At 40.0% G+C, this 17190-nt stretch overlaps 1 protein-coding gene across 1 annotated transcript; it reads right to left on the bottom strand.

The window, feature by feature from the left end:
* Positions 1 to 946: 946 nt before the first annotated feature.
* On the bottom strand, positions 947 to 13336 carry LOC109409091 (uncharacterized). Its single transcript, XM_019682497.4, has 2 exons — positions 12400 to 13336; positions 947 to 1670 (listed from the first exon to the last, which is right to left on the bottom strand). Exons 1-2 carry the CDS (start codon positions 12863 to 12865, stop codon positions 1378 to 1380), a joined length of 759 nt encoding a protein of 252 aa, XP_019538042.2. The 5' UTR covers positions 12866 to 13336; the 3' UTR covers positions 947 to 1377.
* Between the last annotated feature and the right edge of the window lie 3854 nt (positions 13337 to 17190).

The raw sequence follows: 17190 nt of genomic DNA, 5'->3' as shown, positions 1-17190 counted from the left end.
CCTTAAAAGATAGGTTGTCAGCTTGAGCCCTACGCTTGAGCCTCTATTATGTTGGCTACGAAAACATTGCATTGGTGGGATAGGGATGCCATTTCCTTGGGTTGAGTACGCTAGTGGTCAACCGAAACGTAGAGTTTCATGATTCGTACTTGAACTACAGTGAAAATGGCGAGCCGATCAACAGTAAGTTGTGTTGGCCATCCCTCCTTTTCAAGGAGCTTGAGTTCAACGCGTAGTCTATAGTACTAGCCAGGACCCATTATTCCAGGGGAGAGATGACAACATAATCCGATAGCTGGTGAAATGCTTACCAATAGAGAGTACTCGTGTAATGCCCCCCTTTTTGAAGTCATCCCTAACGGGTGTACCGAGAAGGTAAGGAAGTGAGAGAATGAGTTTTTAGCAGGTCGATCCCCACATAACCCGAGGAACCCCCTCTTGGGTTTCTGATCAGCAGATTTTCTCATTTTATAAAAAAGACCGCATACGACAGTATCGATAGCAAATAGTGCACGAGAATGGCTTTCCTGGAAAGCTGACAAAACAGGTGAAAGTAACTATGGACAATCGAGTGTACAATCCAGTTCATTTGAATCGTGCTGGGGACATGCTTACTCATCCTGAAGGTCTCGTATGGCCAAAGCGCAAAACGCGCAGATATTCAGCAATACCATGCTGAGGGCGAGGAGTTCCATTACTGGTCGGTCCAGGAATTTTACGTAAAAGCAATTTCTTTGACTTCTTCCTTTGGTCAGTTAATAACAGTGGAAGTGCCCATACACTAAACTTGAGAATTAGGCTCTGACGCAGTTGAGTGGTTAGAAGAAAAAGAAGAGATAGAAGAAGCAGGATGGTGATGAGGAGAAGGTGGAGGAGGATCAGGAGGAGAAAGATGAAAAAGTAACTCTATTAAAAAAAATAAAACGCACTAGAGATTAATGCTGTAATCAGTTCATTTATTTCATTTTATTTAACATTTTCTAACTCTTTCCATTTTCCCTAGTGCGGGACACATTTTCGATCATTTATTTATTTCGTTCGGTATGCTTCCATCCAAGTTTCGTTTACTAACTAATAATAAATTATTAAATACAATTTCACAAATATTGCGATTAAGTCTAGGGTTTTCGATAAATAAAACAGGTCGAGCTTTGAGCAGATAAACTTCAAACGCCGATGGAGCACAGAAGGTACCAGACGATTTCTGGCGAAAGCTTCCCCATTCGTGGTAAGAAGCAAGCAGAAAGAAGCGAAGAGAAAAGAGCGAAATTGTTGGTGCAATGAAAGAAAGTATAAGACAGTCAGCGAATGGGAAAGCTTTCGCCTTTCACTCGATCAGCGCAGCGCGGGTTAGCCATCTATCGGTCGGTTGGTCGCCTAAAGCTTATCGCCCCGGGCGGAGTAAGCTACCTGCTGCGATCGTCCCCAGCCTCCGCCGTAGCCGCCGCCTCCTCCATGGCCACCGTGGCTCACTTCCTCCGTTTCCGAGTGCGAGTGGGTGTACATCGGTTTGGCGACGATCTCGTACGTGGTTGACTTGTGACCTCCGCCGCCGCCGCTGAGGGATTTGAGACCAACAACCGTTGCCAGTGTCATCGCCAGGAGCCCCGTCATTAGAGCTTTGCCGGCCAGCATAGCTAGACCGCCCATGGCAATGGCACCTAATGTTCCTGGAATGGGGGAAGAAATGAGATGGAAATGGTTGGTTAGTGTTATTGTGTGACATGCATATTTATTTATTGAAAAAATAGAACACTTGAGGTAAAGAATGTATGTTTTCTTGCAAATTCAAAATGTTCGATGATTTTGCGAAAAATCTCATTACACAGCCCCTTAAAATATTGTTTTGCCACAGATGAGGAGTGCTCTTCCGAAAAAAAAACTTTTTCTACATTATATCTGAACGGTTTAAGGTTGGGACCATGATCTGCAGTGCTGTTAAGTGTCATGTAATTTCACGCAACTTCAACAATTAAATGATGCTATCATGCGTCTCAAAGAGAAATGTTATCCAGGAATATTATTTTTATTACTATTATTATTGGCTATTTTATTATGGGGTAATTCAACCTGTCATGGTAAAATCAGAGTTGGTTACTCAAGGTTTGCAAATTTCAGTGCCCCTTTTACTAGCACGTCCCCAAGGAAATGACTTCACTATTACGCCTAATTAGACGGGGTGGGGAATCTCTCCTCGCACTATTATTTGACGAAATGTTTCTGAAGCTATCGCTGAAAGTCCTTTTATGAGTTTTGCAAAATTTCCGCTTAAAATTATAATTGCTCCATGGTTATCTGCAGGAACAGGGCTGTTTAGGGATATTTCTATGCAAAGAGTTCTCCAAATCTGCCAAGCTTTTTATAATGTTGTTTTTTTTTTTTTTTTAAATTTTGTCAGTGGTTCTCCAAATAAACTTCTCCTGGATTTTTTTTATTGTTTCTGCAGGAATCTTTCAGAATTATCTCCAGGTAATGGTTTAGGGATTATTGTGTACAAATCCCTTCAGATATTTATTAAAAAAATTTCCGAGAATTCCTTCAAGGTTATCTCCAGGAATTCTTCCAAGGATTCCTTCAGAAAATCCTCCAGGGCAGTGATGCCAGATAATCAGAATGTTTTGTATTTTAAAGATTTTTGACCTTCTATACAGACATGATACAAAGTACAGTAAAATACAGATTTTTAAAATGTGATACAGATTTCTTCAGAAAGCATAAAACTTTAAGTTATATTCAATTAAAATAACGTAAAAATTATAAACTGCTGCTAAAACTTCGAAGAATGTTTTAGAAAAATAAAAACCAGTGAAAATTTTAAACTGTCAAAAAGTTGTACTGTTTTGTTAGTTTCTATTGTTATCTAGGACTCTCAGTGTCTACTATACTCTCAAATAATGCGATACAGATTTTTGATAAAATAATCTGACATCCCTCTGGGGTCCCTCCGAAATTTATTGATGAAAGAAAAACAATTCTACCTGTTCGTTTGTCTACAGTTTCTACAGATTCTGAAAGAATCCTTCAGGAATTCTTCCACGGATTTTTTTACGAGTTCCCCCAGAAGTTTCTCAATCATTTTTCTTTGGAATTTCTTGCAGAGGTCTTCCATTAGTCTCTGATGTTTTTTTTTCTGAGTATAAAGGGGGTATTTTTAGGTGATTCACCAAGTTTTCTTCAAGATATTATCCAAGGCATTCATTCAAAAATTGCATAAGAGATAACTTCAGAAATTGCCGGGGCCCATGGCGCAGTGGCAACCCAAGCAACACACATGTTATAATAGAGTTACGACAGCGCAAGTTTTGGTTGTATAGAAGCTAATTTTACGTAATTATAACATTGTGTTGAAATAACGTAAAATAAACTCCTATACAACCAAAACTTGCGCTGTCGTAACTTTTATATAGCATGTGTGTTACTTGGGAACATGTTCGCTTCATAAGCGGATGGTCATGGGTTCGATCCCAGCCCCGGCACTTCGTCAGTTGCTTTTCCCCACGAGAGCGGCTGGCACTTGACCCTCTTCTGAGCTCTCATAGCTCAAACGGACCCGGATAATTGGATATCGGCGAACGGCAACCCATAATGGACGACCCCCAATCGGACTGGAAAAAGAACAACAGCCACACATCATTTCATCATCGTGCTCATCATTCTACCAAGGACAGGGTAGAAAAATGAAAGCAGCACAAAGCAAACCAGTTCGATATAGTAGAATAAGAATATAATAGAATACATTTAGGCGCTGTACAAAATGTAAGTGCAGCCGCCAATTGGAATCGCTCACGTAGTGCCCTAGTGGACAAAAGAGCTGTAAAATAGGTTAAGTGCTTAAGAATAAAAAAAACTTCAGAAATTGTATCAGGAGTTTTTTTTTCAGGAATTCCTACAAACAAATTTCAAGAATTTCCTCTAAGTATTCTTTGACAGGAGTTTTCTAAGGGATTTCCTTAATCAATCCTCCAAGGATCTCTTTGAAATTCCTCAAATATTTCTTTAGTAATTTTTAGGCAAATTCAAGAACAATTTTCGAAAATTCCCCAGATGAACATTTGAGTAAACTCTGCAATGATCTCTAAAGACTAATTTCTGAAAAAAAAAAAACTAGCATGATTGCAACCCTGGGAAGAATTTCGGAAGAAATACCTTTCAGAATGAAGTTTTTATAAGTGATTCTAAAAAACTCCATGGAAAAAAAAATTCAAAAGTCTCTTGCTAAATTTCCTCAAGAAATCTTCAGTACAATCCCTTTAGAAACCTTCGAAGACACTTTCAAATGAATCGCTGGATATTCCTCTAGATGCTTCCTCGAAGCAATCTCAGGGAAATTTGTAAAAGAATCTCAGAAGAAATACTTGGAGAAACATCTCGGGAGTCTTCATTTAAATTCCTAAAAAAAATATTGAGGAACTTATAGAAAAAATCATGGGGTAATCCTTCAATAAAATTAAAGAAGGCTTTTCTAGAACGACTTTTGGATTGATTGATTGATTTGTCTTTATTTAAGAGACTTTCAGCCTTTGGCTGGTTCGTCTCTGACTCTTGGAGAAATTTCTGAAAAAAAATCCTGAATTCCTCGAGAAACCCATAGATAAACTTTTGCAAAGATCCCTAGATAAAACTCATGGGATGTTTCTGAAAAGTAAGAGTTTTCTAAGAATTTCCTTAAACAATCTTCCAAGTATCTTTTAGAAATTCCTTTATTTTTTTTTTTCTTTAGTTATTTTAGGCAAATTTTGGAAAAAAAAATTGAAAGTTCCCTGGAGAAACATTTGAACAAACTCTGCAGGGTTCTCCAAAGACAAATTTATAAAAACTTGTATTTTTTTTTCAGAAATCACCGAAAGTAAAGAATTCTCGGAGAAACGCTGGGAAGAATTTTGGAAGCAATCCCTGTAGGATGAAGTTTTTATAAAGAGTATCCGAAAGATTCAATGGAAAAAGTTAAAAAAAAACCTTGGCCAAATTTGCTAAAGAATTTTTCAGTAGAATCCCTTTAAAAATTTCAGAAGGCACTTTCGAATGAATCTCTGGAGAAATTACTTAAGAACTGCCTGAAGAAATACCTGAATAATTTTTGGAAAGTTTTGGTGAAATTGCTAGGAATAATATTGAAGAATTGATAGGAAAATTCATGGGGAAATCCATCAATAAATTAAAGGGAGATTATCTAAAACTACTCTTGGAGAAACCTATGAGAAATTTTCTGAATAAAAATCCTGAATACCTCAAGAGACGGGTAGATAAACTTCTCCAGAGATCCCTAGATAAAACCCATAGAGGAATTTCCATAGAAATTTCTAGAAAATATATTTGATTGATTTTTTTTATAGAAACCAGTGGAAAAATTATTGAAGTAATCCTTAGAAATGCCGAATAAGTTATACTGGGGTTATACAAAGAGGAGTGTCTAAAGGAAATCCTAAGGGAATCTCTGTCTTAACTCTTGCAGGAAGCTCTGCAGGAATTCCTGCGCAGGATCAAATTTTTGGAACATTCATATGGGAATTTTCAATGGAATTATTAGAGCAATTCCGGAGCAAATCACTGGTGGATTTTCTGAATACTACCTGAATGAATTTCTGAATTCAGGATAATTTGCTGAATAAACCACGGGAACATTGTATTGAAGAATCTTTGAAATGTATTTTAAAGAAACCCCTGTAAAAGCTTTGGGAGAAATCGTTGGAGAAATTTAAGTTGATTTTTTTGAACGAATCCCTAGAAGAATTTCTAAAGTAATTGATGGGGAAGTTTCTGAAGAAACCTTTAGAAATCTATCTAAAAAAAACTTCAGAGACGGAATATCCAAATTAAGCTCTGGAGAAATTTTCGATTATTTTTTTTAAAACGAATTTCTGAATCAATTCCTGGTGGTGTGTCAGAAAGAACCCATTGAAATCTGCAACAAAAAAAATTTGAGAAATTTATGACGGGATTTATTTTTCGTGGGATTTCGGCTTTCAGTCCAAGAAAAGCGATGATTTACTTATCTCACTGCCAACGTTTCGATCCAGATGTTGGGATCTTCTTCAGGGCTTGAAATCAACGCTTCTCTTGGACAGAAAGCCAAAATCCCACGAGAAACAAGTCAACTTCCCAGTCGAACCTCTACAAGTATTTATGAGGGGATATCTGAAATTTTAAAGAATTCCATGGGCAAATTTTAGAAAAAAAAAGCTATGGAAGATTTCCCTGGACTTGTAGTTTTTGGGCAAATCTTTTGAGAATTTTTTATAGAATACTTACAGGGAAATTTCAAAAAGTATCCCTGTAAGAATTTCTGAAGGAATCTTTGCCACATTTACTGAAGGAGTTTGCAGAAGATTTTCTGAAGAACAATTTAAAAAATCTGGAGGATCCTTTGATTTTTTTCAAAGCCTATCTAAAATGACGATTTCCTAAAAGAATTATCCTACGGATTCCTGAAAAAAAACTTTGGAGGATTTTTGTAAGGAAACCCATGGAAGCTTTTCTTTAAGATTTTTTGAAGAAATTTCAGAAGGAACCTCTAATGAAAATTCTGATGGAAATTTTAGAGGATATTCTGAAGCGATCCATGGAATATGTTCTAACGATCATTCAAAACAAATCCATAAAACACTTACCGGATAGAATTTCTGGAGGATTTTCTAAAGGAATCCATAGAGCAAAATCAGTAGGAATCCAGGGAAGATTTTTGAAAATATTGTTTGAATAGTTTTAAGAATTATTGGCATTTTTTTAATACCTGAACCATATCCTGGAAGAATTCCACTAAACATGAATAGGTCAGAAAGGATTTCAGAAATATCTAACTAAGGAAAACAAAACTACAATTTTTTGAAAAATAATTGAAACAGTTTACACCATTTTTAATGGTCATGAGTTTTCAAATAATTTTGTAAAACAATTTCTAGTTTCCATAAATCCACTAACGTCTAAAAAAATCCTTAAAAACTATCTTTTTCAGTGGCCTTGTGAAACAGACTAAATGCATGTCTTCTAAATCTAGAAATTCCGTCAAAAGTATCTAGATATTTTCTTCCTTTCTCGTACACCAAGTGTACTGGAAAGGCTGTATGTTACCTAAAAAACGATTTAAAAAAAAAAAGCTCGGAGGATCAAGTTACATATACCAATCCACTCTGTTCGACGAATTGAGATGATGTCTGTATGTGTAATATGTATGTGTGTATGTATGTATGGCTGTGCGCAAAATAAGTTCACTCATTTTTAAGGCACTTCCCATTGACCGATTGTTCGGATTTTCGCACAAACCGAACCGGAATTTCACCGCATTGTTTTCTACACAAAATGGTCCGAATCGGTAAAGGCGTTCCGGAGTTATGGCCATTTTAGTGATCCGGACCAGCATCATCGTTAGAACTGGCCGTGTATAAAACTGAACCAAGCCTCACCATGCGACACGTCAAACTACGACGATTTTTGTAGCCTTTAGCATGGTTGACAAATTTTGAGCGGATCAACACTGGACACCAGAAATTCCACGATGTTGGCCCAAAATTCAAGATGGCGTCTGTTTGATGAAGTTTAAGGCTCTACAACCATGCAATATGGGTATATTTGGTATGGGGAAATGTCCGGAGTTTTAAAATGGCGACCAGAATATCCAAGATGAGGGTCTTAACTCCAATATTGCGGTCCGAAATCCAAGATGGCGACTTTAAATTCAATATGGCGGCTGCTCAAGGAGTTGTAGGATCTAAAACCATGCAATATGGGTGGGTATATTTGGTATGAGGAAAATGTTCGGAATCCAAAAATGACGGCCAAAATATCCAAGATGGTGTTCTAAAATCCAAGATGGTGACTCCAAATTCAAGATGGCGGCTACTAATGGGATTTTAGGCTCTAAAATAATTCAATATGGATATACTTGGTATGAGGAAGCTGACCTGAGTTCAAAAATGACGACCAGATTTCTAGATCCTTAAATGGTGGCTTAAAATTTAAGATTGTGGCTTCTTTTAAGATTTTCAAGCCAACAGATAATCGGTATGATTTCAGGTACCATGAAATGGATTTTTATTACACGTATGAACGTGCGGTATGTATCAGGAGCATGTTACTTGGGTTTTGTTGGAATCGGTTTCCGAAGGTAGGAGAAAGGTGCCATCACCGCTAGGCGGATTAACTAGGGTTTTTTTAATTATTACCTTTAATATTCTGCATATGTTTTCCGAGCTTCACATGAGTTCCGGAAGAAATTTTGCCTGGATTGGCTCAAAAAATACCATCAGAATATATAGTTTTTTGAAATTTCCGGAGATTCTGTAATAAAATGTTTCGGGCATTCTGCTAGAAATAATCTAAGTATTTAAGCAATAAACTCTCTGGATTTTCTGCTTTTGATTCCCGCAGAACTATTTCGCCAGAGTTCTACTGGTGGTTGCTGCTGATCCACCAGGCCTCCATCCGGATACACCAATGGAAGATTTTCGAGAACGAAAAATTTTGAGAGGAACCTCGAGAAGAATCTCCGGTAGATTACCTGGAGGAATACCGGGAGAAGTCCCAGGGGTAAACCTGGGACGAGTCTGCAGAAAAACTCCCGGATAAAAAGGTCGTGGAGAGAACCCAGTGAGGAGTTCTGGGATTTATTCCTCGCAAAATATCCGGACAAGTCCCAGAGGAAACCCTAGAGATATACTGAAAAAAATTCATAAACTCCGGGATGCTTCTAAAATATGATTCGTGGAGAAGTTACGGGAGGAATTTCTATACTAATTCTTGAAGGAAACCCCAATGGAACCCAAGAAGGGATTTCTGGAGGAATCTTACAAGGAATCCCTGAGGTATATCTGAGAGCAATTTCTGAAAAAGTGTCAGGATGATTTTTTTTTACCGAGATGAACCGACATGCTACCTTGGGCTGAAAATATCGTTAAAAATATAATCAAAATCTGAATACATTTAAATAAACCATATAAACATCTGAAGCAGAATATTAAGCGAAAAAAATCTGGAGGGAAAACCCTGAACAATTCCTGGGGGGGAATTTTCGGAATAAAAAGTCGAGAGAAATTATAGGAAGTTCCGGGAGGAGTTTTGGGAAGGGTCCTTGACGTAAACTCTGAATGAATCCTTGGATTCATCCCTGGACTATCATCTGGATGAATTTTGTCCGGAATCTCGTTGCGAATTCCTGGAGGAATCCCTACGAGAATTGCTGACGGCAATTCTAGTTGAATTCCAGGAAAAGTATTGATTAGAATCTTCTGAACCTAATCACTGGACGATTACGTTTTTCGGAAGGCATCTGCAGAGGAATCCCTGATTAATTATATTGTAAAAGTTTCAGAGAGAATACCTCTAGAAGTTCTGAGAGGAATCGCTAGAAATATCCCGAGGGGAAAGTAGGAAGGAATTTTGTTAGAAATTAGAGAATACATGCAGAGTGGAATTCGTTTAGGTATGCTCAAGGATTCTTTGGCAATTTCGAGGGAATTATCCAGAACACCGGGCGAAATCTCCACAGAAATTCTATGGAAAATTCAACGTGATTCAGATGCCTGGATAAGTCATTATGTGGGGGCGGTGTGATGGTTAAGACTTGTGAGTCGTGACAATCAGGCCGAGGACCTGAGATCGAATCTCACAAACATGTGAGTTCTTCCTTCGGAAAGGAAGTGTAGCGTAAGTCTCGGGATGAACTAGCCCCGGGTAAAAAATCTCATTTTAATATTGCTTAGGTCCCATCCTGCAAAAGAGGGGTATTAAGTGATATTTTGATCTTTTGGTGACTGATTTGATTGATTTGATTTTTAAGCGTTGTTTTTATAGGTCGATGAAAAAAAAACGGATTGTAAGATGGATCAGTGCTTCACGACATCATGATATGACTGTAATAACATCGTAATAATTGAAAAGTGGTGTGATCAAGTGAGTTTGCCTCTCTTGTGCAGATGGACGTATTATTATTACTTTACTAGCTGTTCCGGCAAACGTCGTACTGCCTGCCTACTATGTTTTTGACATGCAGCTCTGTAGAAAAATGCCCCAAAAAATGGAATTTCAAACTTTCTCGTTTTCGGTGTGTTCCTGGTCAATTTTCCAAATTATTTTTTCGTACGAACACGTCGGATTCCTGCACGAATGGAACACTGAAAGAATGGTGTAGATCCGTTGACCCGTTCCCAAGCCTATTCGTGACATACAAACACCATTCCATTTTTATTTATATAGATAGATATAGATAGAAAGATAGATTATTTCAGCCTTAGGCTGGCTCATCTCCTTAAAAGTAGGAAATTGGTTTCCTTATTAAGCATGTAGCTCCCATTTTCATCCTATGAAAACCAGCGGATTGAAGCGTTGTTTGTTTTGTTTCTTATTTTTGCATTTTTTGTTAGAAGTGAGCACGCATCTAAACAAAAAGAACGGAATCAATCGGTGCCGTAATCGTTTGCTATCGAATAGGATGAATATGGGAGCATGAGATTACTGATGGCACGGGTTCTAAAAGGGAGAAGATAAGTACCCTAGCGGAGTCAGATGCACGCTTTGAAATATTGTGTCACGAATTTCAATTTAAATATTGTGAATATCATCATATGGTTGGTTGATGATAAGAAAAAAATCTATTCTAAGGCAAGTCTTCTTCTTCTTCTTTATGGCTTTACGTCCCTACTGGGACTTGGCCTGCCCGCTTCAACTGAGTGTTCCTTGATTAAGATTACTTATGCTTCACTTGTTTGGTGGCCCAAAACAAACGAGGTAACCTCTCAAGGGAAGCTAGGTAAGCTACAAAGACTTGCTTGTATATCGATTACAGGAGCAATGAAAAGCACTCCATCAGTTGCTTTGGATGCCCTTCTCAATATACTGCCTTTGCATCAATTTGTTAAACTACAAGCGGCAAAAAGTGCCCTGCAGTTTATCCGTTACAATAATGTACTAGATGGGGATCTTGTGGGACATTTGAGGATCATCAAAGACTTCAAATTAAACATGGACATAAAAACAGTAGAAGATTGGATGATAACAAAGACCAACTATGATGTTCCCTTCAAAGTGGTGAAACCATGTCGCTATGTTTGGGATGCTGGTGGGCCAAGTTTACGTCCAGGTTCTATTGTATTTTATACTGATGGGTCCAAGATGGATGAAAATACAGGAGCCGGTGTTTTCGGCCCTGGTATTAGTAAGGCTATACCAATGGGATGCAGTCCCACTGTATTTCAAGCAGAAGTTCAAGCCATTCTAGAGTGTGCCAACATTTGTCTGAAAAGAAATTATAGGTTTGCTAAGATCTGTATATTTTCGGACAGTCAGGCGGCTCTAAATGCGCTAAAGGCTTTTACTTGTCAATCAAAGCTAGTGTGGGAATGCATTATTTCTCTGAAGCAATTGGCCAGTAGGAACGAGGTAACTTTATACTGGGTGCCCGGTCATTGTGGAATTCTGGGAAATGAAAACGCCGACAATTTAGCCAGACAGGGTGCAGCATCAAGCTTTGTAGGCCCTGAACCTTTCTGTGGAGTTCCTGAGTGTGCTCTTCGGATGAAACTAAAAACTTGGGAAATGTCCACGGTAGAATCTAATTGGAATGCCACGGATACATCCAAGCAAGCGAAAAGGTTTATAAAACCCAGTGCAGAAAAAGCCAGGTCCTTATTAAACCTAAACAAAAAAGATCTCAGGGTAATTACTGGTCTAATGACTGGTCACTGCCCGAGTAAATATCATCTAAGTAAGATTGGAAAAATCCAATCCTCCGAGTGTCGTTTCTGTCAAACGGAAAACGAAACTGCTGAACATTTACTCTGCAACTGTGGAGTACTATCCAATCAGAGATTGGCGGTTTTTGGTAAAGGGTTTCTAGAGCCCTTGGTAATTTGGCGAAGTAATCCCAACAGGGTAATAAACTTCATAAAACGAGTTGTGCCTAGTTGGGATCAGGTGTTACATCAACCATTGTCCATCACAGCTCAATTGTGACAGGATATTTGACTAGCACCAAATTAAATATGGGTCATACCACAATATTCCTAAATAATGGACGCAGTGGTTAAAAGGCTCTACAGATGAGGAAAAAAAAAAAAAAAAAAAAAAAAAAAGAGTGTTCCTTGAGCACTTCCATAGTTATAAATTGAAGGGTTTCCTTTGCCTGCCATTGCGTGAATTTGTATATTGTGAGGCAAGTACAATGATACACTATGCCCAGGGAGTCAAGAAAAATTTCCCGACTGGAACGGGAAGCTAACCCGCCGTCTCCGGATTGGCGATCTATAGCCTTAACCACTAGGCTAACTGGAGACCCCAAGTACACAGGGTAAAGAACTCAAGAAACAACATCCGTTTGACACTATTGAATATTTGGTCGAGTCAAATATTTGACCCTGTGTACTGGGGTCTTAACCATCATTACTTTAGTTTGCCATCACTTGAACTTACCTTTCATCATCATGGCCGCCGCAATGATGGTCTCCAATCCTCCCTTCTTGCCGAGCTTGCCGCCGCCGCCCTTGCGTCCCTGGAAAAGCTCCCGGGCCTTGGTCATGGCGTCCTTATCCAGCAACTTCAGCCGCAGCGAATGGCTCTTCAGATAGTCATTCAGCTTAACAATCAAAAACTCGTCCAACCGCTTGTTGGGATCCGTCGGGAAGATCCTTGAAACTTCCGCAATTATATCGGCCGTTTTGGTAACATTCGCACCCGGGTCCTTCACAACACTCACACCGGACAGCAGATTGTACTCCTTCTGGTCCGAAAGCCGCTCCAGAAACGAAACGATTTCCATCTTCAAACAACTGACACTGTAACTGTTCGCACAAAGATTCTTCGACGAGTGCCCACTGATTGCGGCGGACACGCTCGCCAAAACCGTACTCATCATCAGTCCCAACAAGAGGAAAGCCATTTTTTCGTTTCCTGCTTTTTTTTCGCTTCGAAACACTGTTCTGATTGCACACACGGAGTGTCACTGCCGGACCCGGATCGATCGATATGCCGAAACCCCAAAACGCCAACTGCTACCGTTCGATGATCGTTCATCAACTTTTATATTGCAGAAAAGCGTGCTTCTTACAGTACCCAATATAATTGTCAATGTTTTCCCTAAGTGAAAAGAAAAACCCCAGCCACCAGCGCAGCACAACGCTTGCGCGTCAACCTGAAATTCCCGTGGGGGGCCGTGACCGAGCCCCGGAAGAAATGCAACGACACCAGCGCCCCACGGCTCCGAGGCATTGGCGGGCAGCGACGGAAAAAGGGAGGAATCGGAGCCGGGCCGGAGCCAAATTTCTCTAAATGTGCGGTTCTTTCTCGCTTTGCACTGTGTGGGGACAGTGGTTCCCGGGTGAATTAACTGGGCGGGCTCTAACCAACAAAATATACGATAGAAGATCGATGGCAGATGGCACAAGACAGAAGACAGAAGACAGAAGACAGAAGACAGAAGACAGAAGACAGAAGACAGAAGACAGAAGACAGAAGACAGAAGACAGAAGACAGAAGACAGAAGACAGAAGACAGAAGACAGAAGACAGAAGACAGAAGACAGAAGACAGAAGACAGAAGACAGAAGACAGAAGACAGAAGACAGAAGACAGAAGACAGAAGACAGAAGACAGAAGACAGAAGACAGAAGACAGAAGACAGAAGACAGAAGACAGAAGACAGAAGACAGAAGACAGAAGACAGAAGACAGAAGACAGAAGACAGAAGACAGAAGACAGAAGACAGAAGACAGAAGACAGAAGACAGAAGACAGAAGACAGAAGACAGAAGACAGAAGACAGAAGACAGAAGACAGAAGACAGAAGACAGAAGACAGAAGACAGAAGACAGAAGACAGAAGACAGAAGACAGAAGACAGAAGACAGAAGACAGAAGACAGAAGACAGAAGACAGAAGACAGAAGACAGAAGACAGAAGACAGAAGACAGAAGACAGAAGACAGAAGACAGAAGACAGAAGACAGAAGACAGAAGACAGAAGACAGAAGACAGAAGACAGAAGACAGAAGACAGAAGACAGAAGACAGAAGACAGAAGACAGAAGACAGAAGACAGAAGACAGAAGACAGAAGACAGAAGACAGAAGACAGAAGACAGAAGACAGAAGACAGAAGACAGAAGACAGAAGACAGAAGACAGAAGACAGAAGACAGAAGACAGAAGACAGAAGACAGAAGACAGAAGACAGAAGACAGAAGACAGAAGACAGAAGACAGAAGACAGAAGACAGAAGACAGAAGACAGAAGACAGAAGACAGAAGACAGAAGACAGAAGACAGAAGACAGAAGACAGAAGACAGAAGACAGAAGACAGAAGACAGAAGACAGAAGACAGAAGACAGAAGACAGAAGACAGAAGACAGAAGACAGAAGACAGAAGACAGAAGACAGAAGACAGAAGACAGAAGACAGAAGACAGAAGACAGAAGACAGAAGACAGAAGACAGAAGACAGAAGACAGAAGACAGAAGACAGAAGACAGAAGACAGAAGACAGAAGACAGAAGACAGAAGACAGAAGACAGAAGACAGAAGACAGAAGACAGAAGACAGAAGACAGAAGACAGAAGACAGAAGACAGAAGACAGAAGACAGAAGACAGAAGACAGAAGACAGAAGACAGAAGACAGAAGACAGAAGACAGAAGACAGAAGACAGAAGACAGAAGACAGAAGGCAGAAGACAGAAGACAGAAGACAGAAGATAGAAGACAGAAGACAAAAGTCAAAAGAAAGAATAGTCCCACATGGCCCACAACCAACCAGTTTGCCAACCCCTGTTTCGCAGTCTCCTTTTCCCACTGGATGGTAACGAGAGCCCGTCATCACAGACGTGTCCCCGCCACTGACTGCATTATTGCTGCCATCTCGATCGATCGCTTGTTTATGTATTGTGGTGATGCATGACTGGGTAAACGATCGATTCACTGGTCATAAAATCCATCGCCACCGTCGCGGAATGGTGGCTTGCTGCTTTGCTACCATTGCATTGCATTGACGGTTCTGCGAGACAGACTGGCGCTTGCTCTTTCTCCGGTCGAACTTGGCCTTGGAGTTAACCGGAGATCTTGAAGTTGCAGAAAAGTTGTAGATGCGGGTGGACGTGACAGATGGTGGAAACTAAGCTGCGAATCGACGGTGAGACTAGCTGGGACTCTAAATAGAGTGTTTTTTTTTACTTAACGTGTTAAGTAATAATTGGAATTATTTGTTATGAAGAATACATACACTTTTTTCACAAAAGTTATGCTATGAAATGTGAAGAAATTTCCAGAAACATGATGAGCATGAATAGATTAAAGGCCAATCCTGGAACATCCTTAACATCATTGTCAAAAAGCTCAGATCTTATGACTGGGGAAATGTTAATAGAAAAGTTAGCACGTTAAATAAATTCTAAAATTTTAACTCCAGTGGCGCAAAACTGATAGATTCTCAAAATCAAATTATTAAGAGTTTGTTCATACACTATGAAACAGCTTTGCAGCTTCTTTTATCGCACGTATCGTATCCGTTATTGATCGAAATTTTTTCTACGTAACGTAAAAGACGTCACGTCATTCCATTCGTTATGTGCATAATGTGCATAATGTGCATAAGAGAATAATGACTTAATTGGTAATGGAGATGAATTCCCGGGAAACACTTCATCATCATGAGCATAAACAAATGAGAAACCCCTATCCTTCTTCAAGTGTGTTATGCATTTGGATGCTTTGGTATTGTTAAAAACCCTAACTAGTCCATCTAGCGGTGATGTTGCCTTTCTTGTGCGTTCTTTTTTATATCTAGCTCATTTATTTGAGACACAATCTCGTTCAATGCTTCGTGGAGTCGAATTTGTATTTGTATATATTTTGTACAAATATCATTCGAATTGATGTAGTTAGTATGTGACTAGAAACATGGTAATGGCTGAGTTAAGCGTACTGTAAGACTCCATTGAAGTTATGAGGTACCTCCCTGTCGTGGTACGAGCAGCCTTAGAGAAAATAAAAAATGTATAAAAAGAGGGAAATTTGTGCATAAATAAAGGTTGGGCAATGGAGGAATCTAGTTCGCGAGAACAGGTCTTGTTTCTGGGCATTTGAGGTGGGGTCGAGGGCGTTTTTTTTATTAAGAGGATTTCAGGGGCGTTCCAAGGTAATTCAGAGTCATTTCAGAAATGTCAGGGTGTTCCAGAGCATTTTAAGGGCGTTTCAGGGGGTTTATGGAGCCGTTCAAAGGCATTTTACCTTGAATATGACCATTTAAAGGACGTTTTAATGGGATTACGGAGATTCCAGGGGCGTTTCAAGACGTATCAGGTCAGGGTATCAAGAACACCTTTAAATCAAAGGGCATTTCTGGGGCGTTTCAAGATATTGTAATGGGGTCTCTGAAAATCCTCTGAAACTTCCTGAATTGCCTCCAACATCCCCCTGAAACCTCATCGGACCACAGGTCACGTACCTGAGACGCTCTGAAACCCCCAAAAACGCCTGCGTCTAACCCCACTTAACGCACGTTAGACCCTCGGAAACCCCCGAAATCGTACCTGTAACGCCTCCAAAAACCCGTCGTAAATCCTCTCAAACTCTTCGCTATGTTTTCGAAAACCCCCCTGAGATCTCCTGGTACCCTGCTGAAACCCCTTAGGACCCCCTGAACCATCTCTGTGAACTCCCTTTACTCACCCCTATAAATAACCCCTGACGGCCGTTGCAATGATTACCGTCATTATCACATTTCCTCATGCCCAATATTGTATAGTCATTCCGGTGCTGTTGTCGAGTGTGGTGAGTGGGTTTTGCAATAACCCAGCAACGGCAAGTATATTACACGTTCAAGTCATCTGTCGGAACAATGAATTCGTTTCAGTCGAATCAAGTGCAAAATACAAAAGGCGTTTCTTCACAGGGAGGCTTCTGGGGCGTTTTCGAGCAATGTCCGTGGGACTTAGGTACTTTACAGGAAGTCTGAGGGGAATTCAGAGAGTGTTGGTTGGCTTTCGAAGCAGTTTCGGAGGATTTTCAGAAGGCTCCAAATGTATCACCGGGGTATTTTTGGAAGTTTTGGAGGATCTCAGGCGCGTTAGGTGCAAAGGTGTTTCAAGGATTTTTGGAGGCATTTCAGGAAGTTTCAGAGGACTTTCAGGTGATTCCAGACGTGTCACTGTGGCGTTTTCAGGGGTTTCGGAAGGTCTCAAGTGCGTAACAGAAGTTCCCAGGGGATTTCAGGGGGTTTTTC

Source organism: Aedes albopictus, chromosome 1, assembly GCF_035046485.1.
Source record: "Aedes albopictus strain Foshan chromosome 1, AalbF5, whole genome shotgun sequence".
Classification (NCBI taxonomy): Eukaryota; Metazoa; Arthropoda; class Insecta; order Diptera; family Culicidae; genus Aedes; species Aedes albopictus.
Note: the sequence above shows the minus strand (reverse complement) of the source record. Positions and strands in the feature narration are given on the sequence as shown.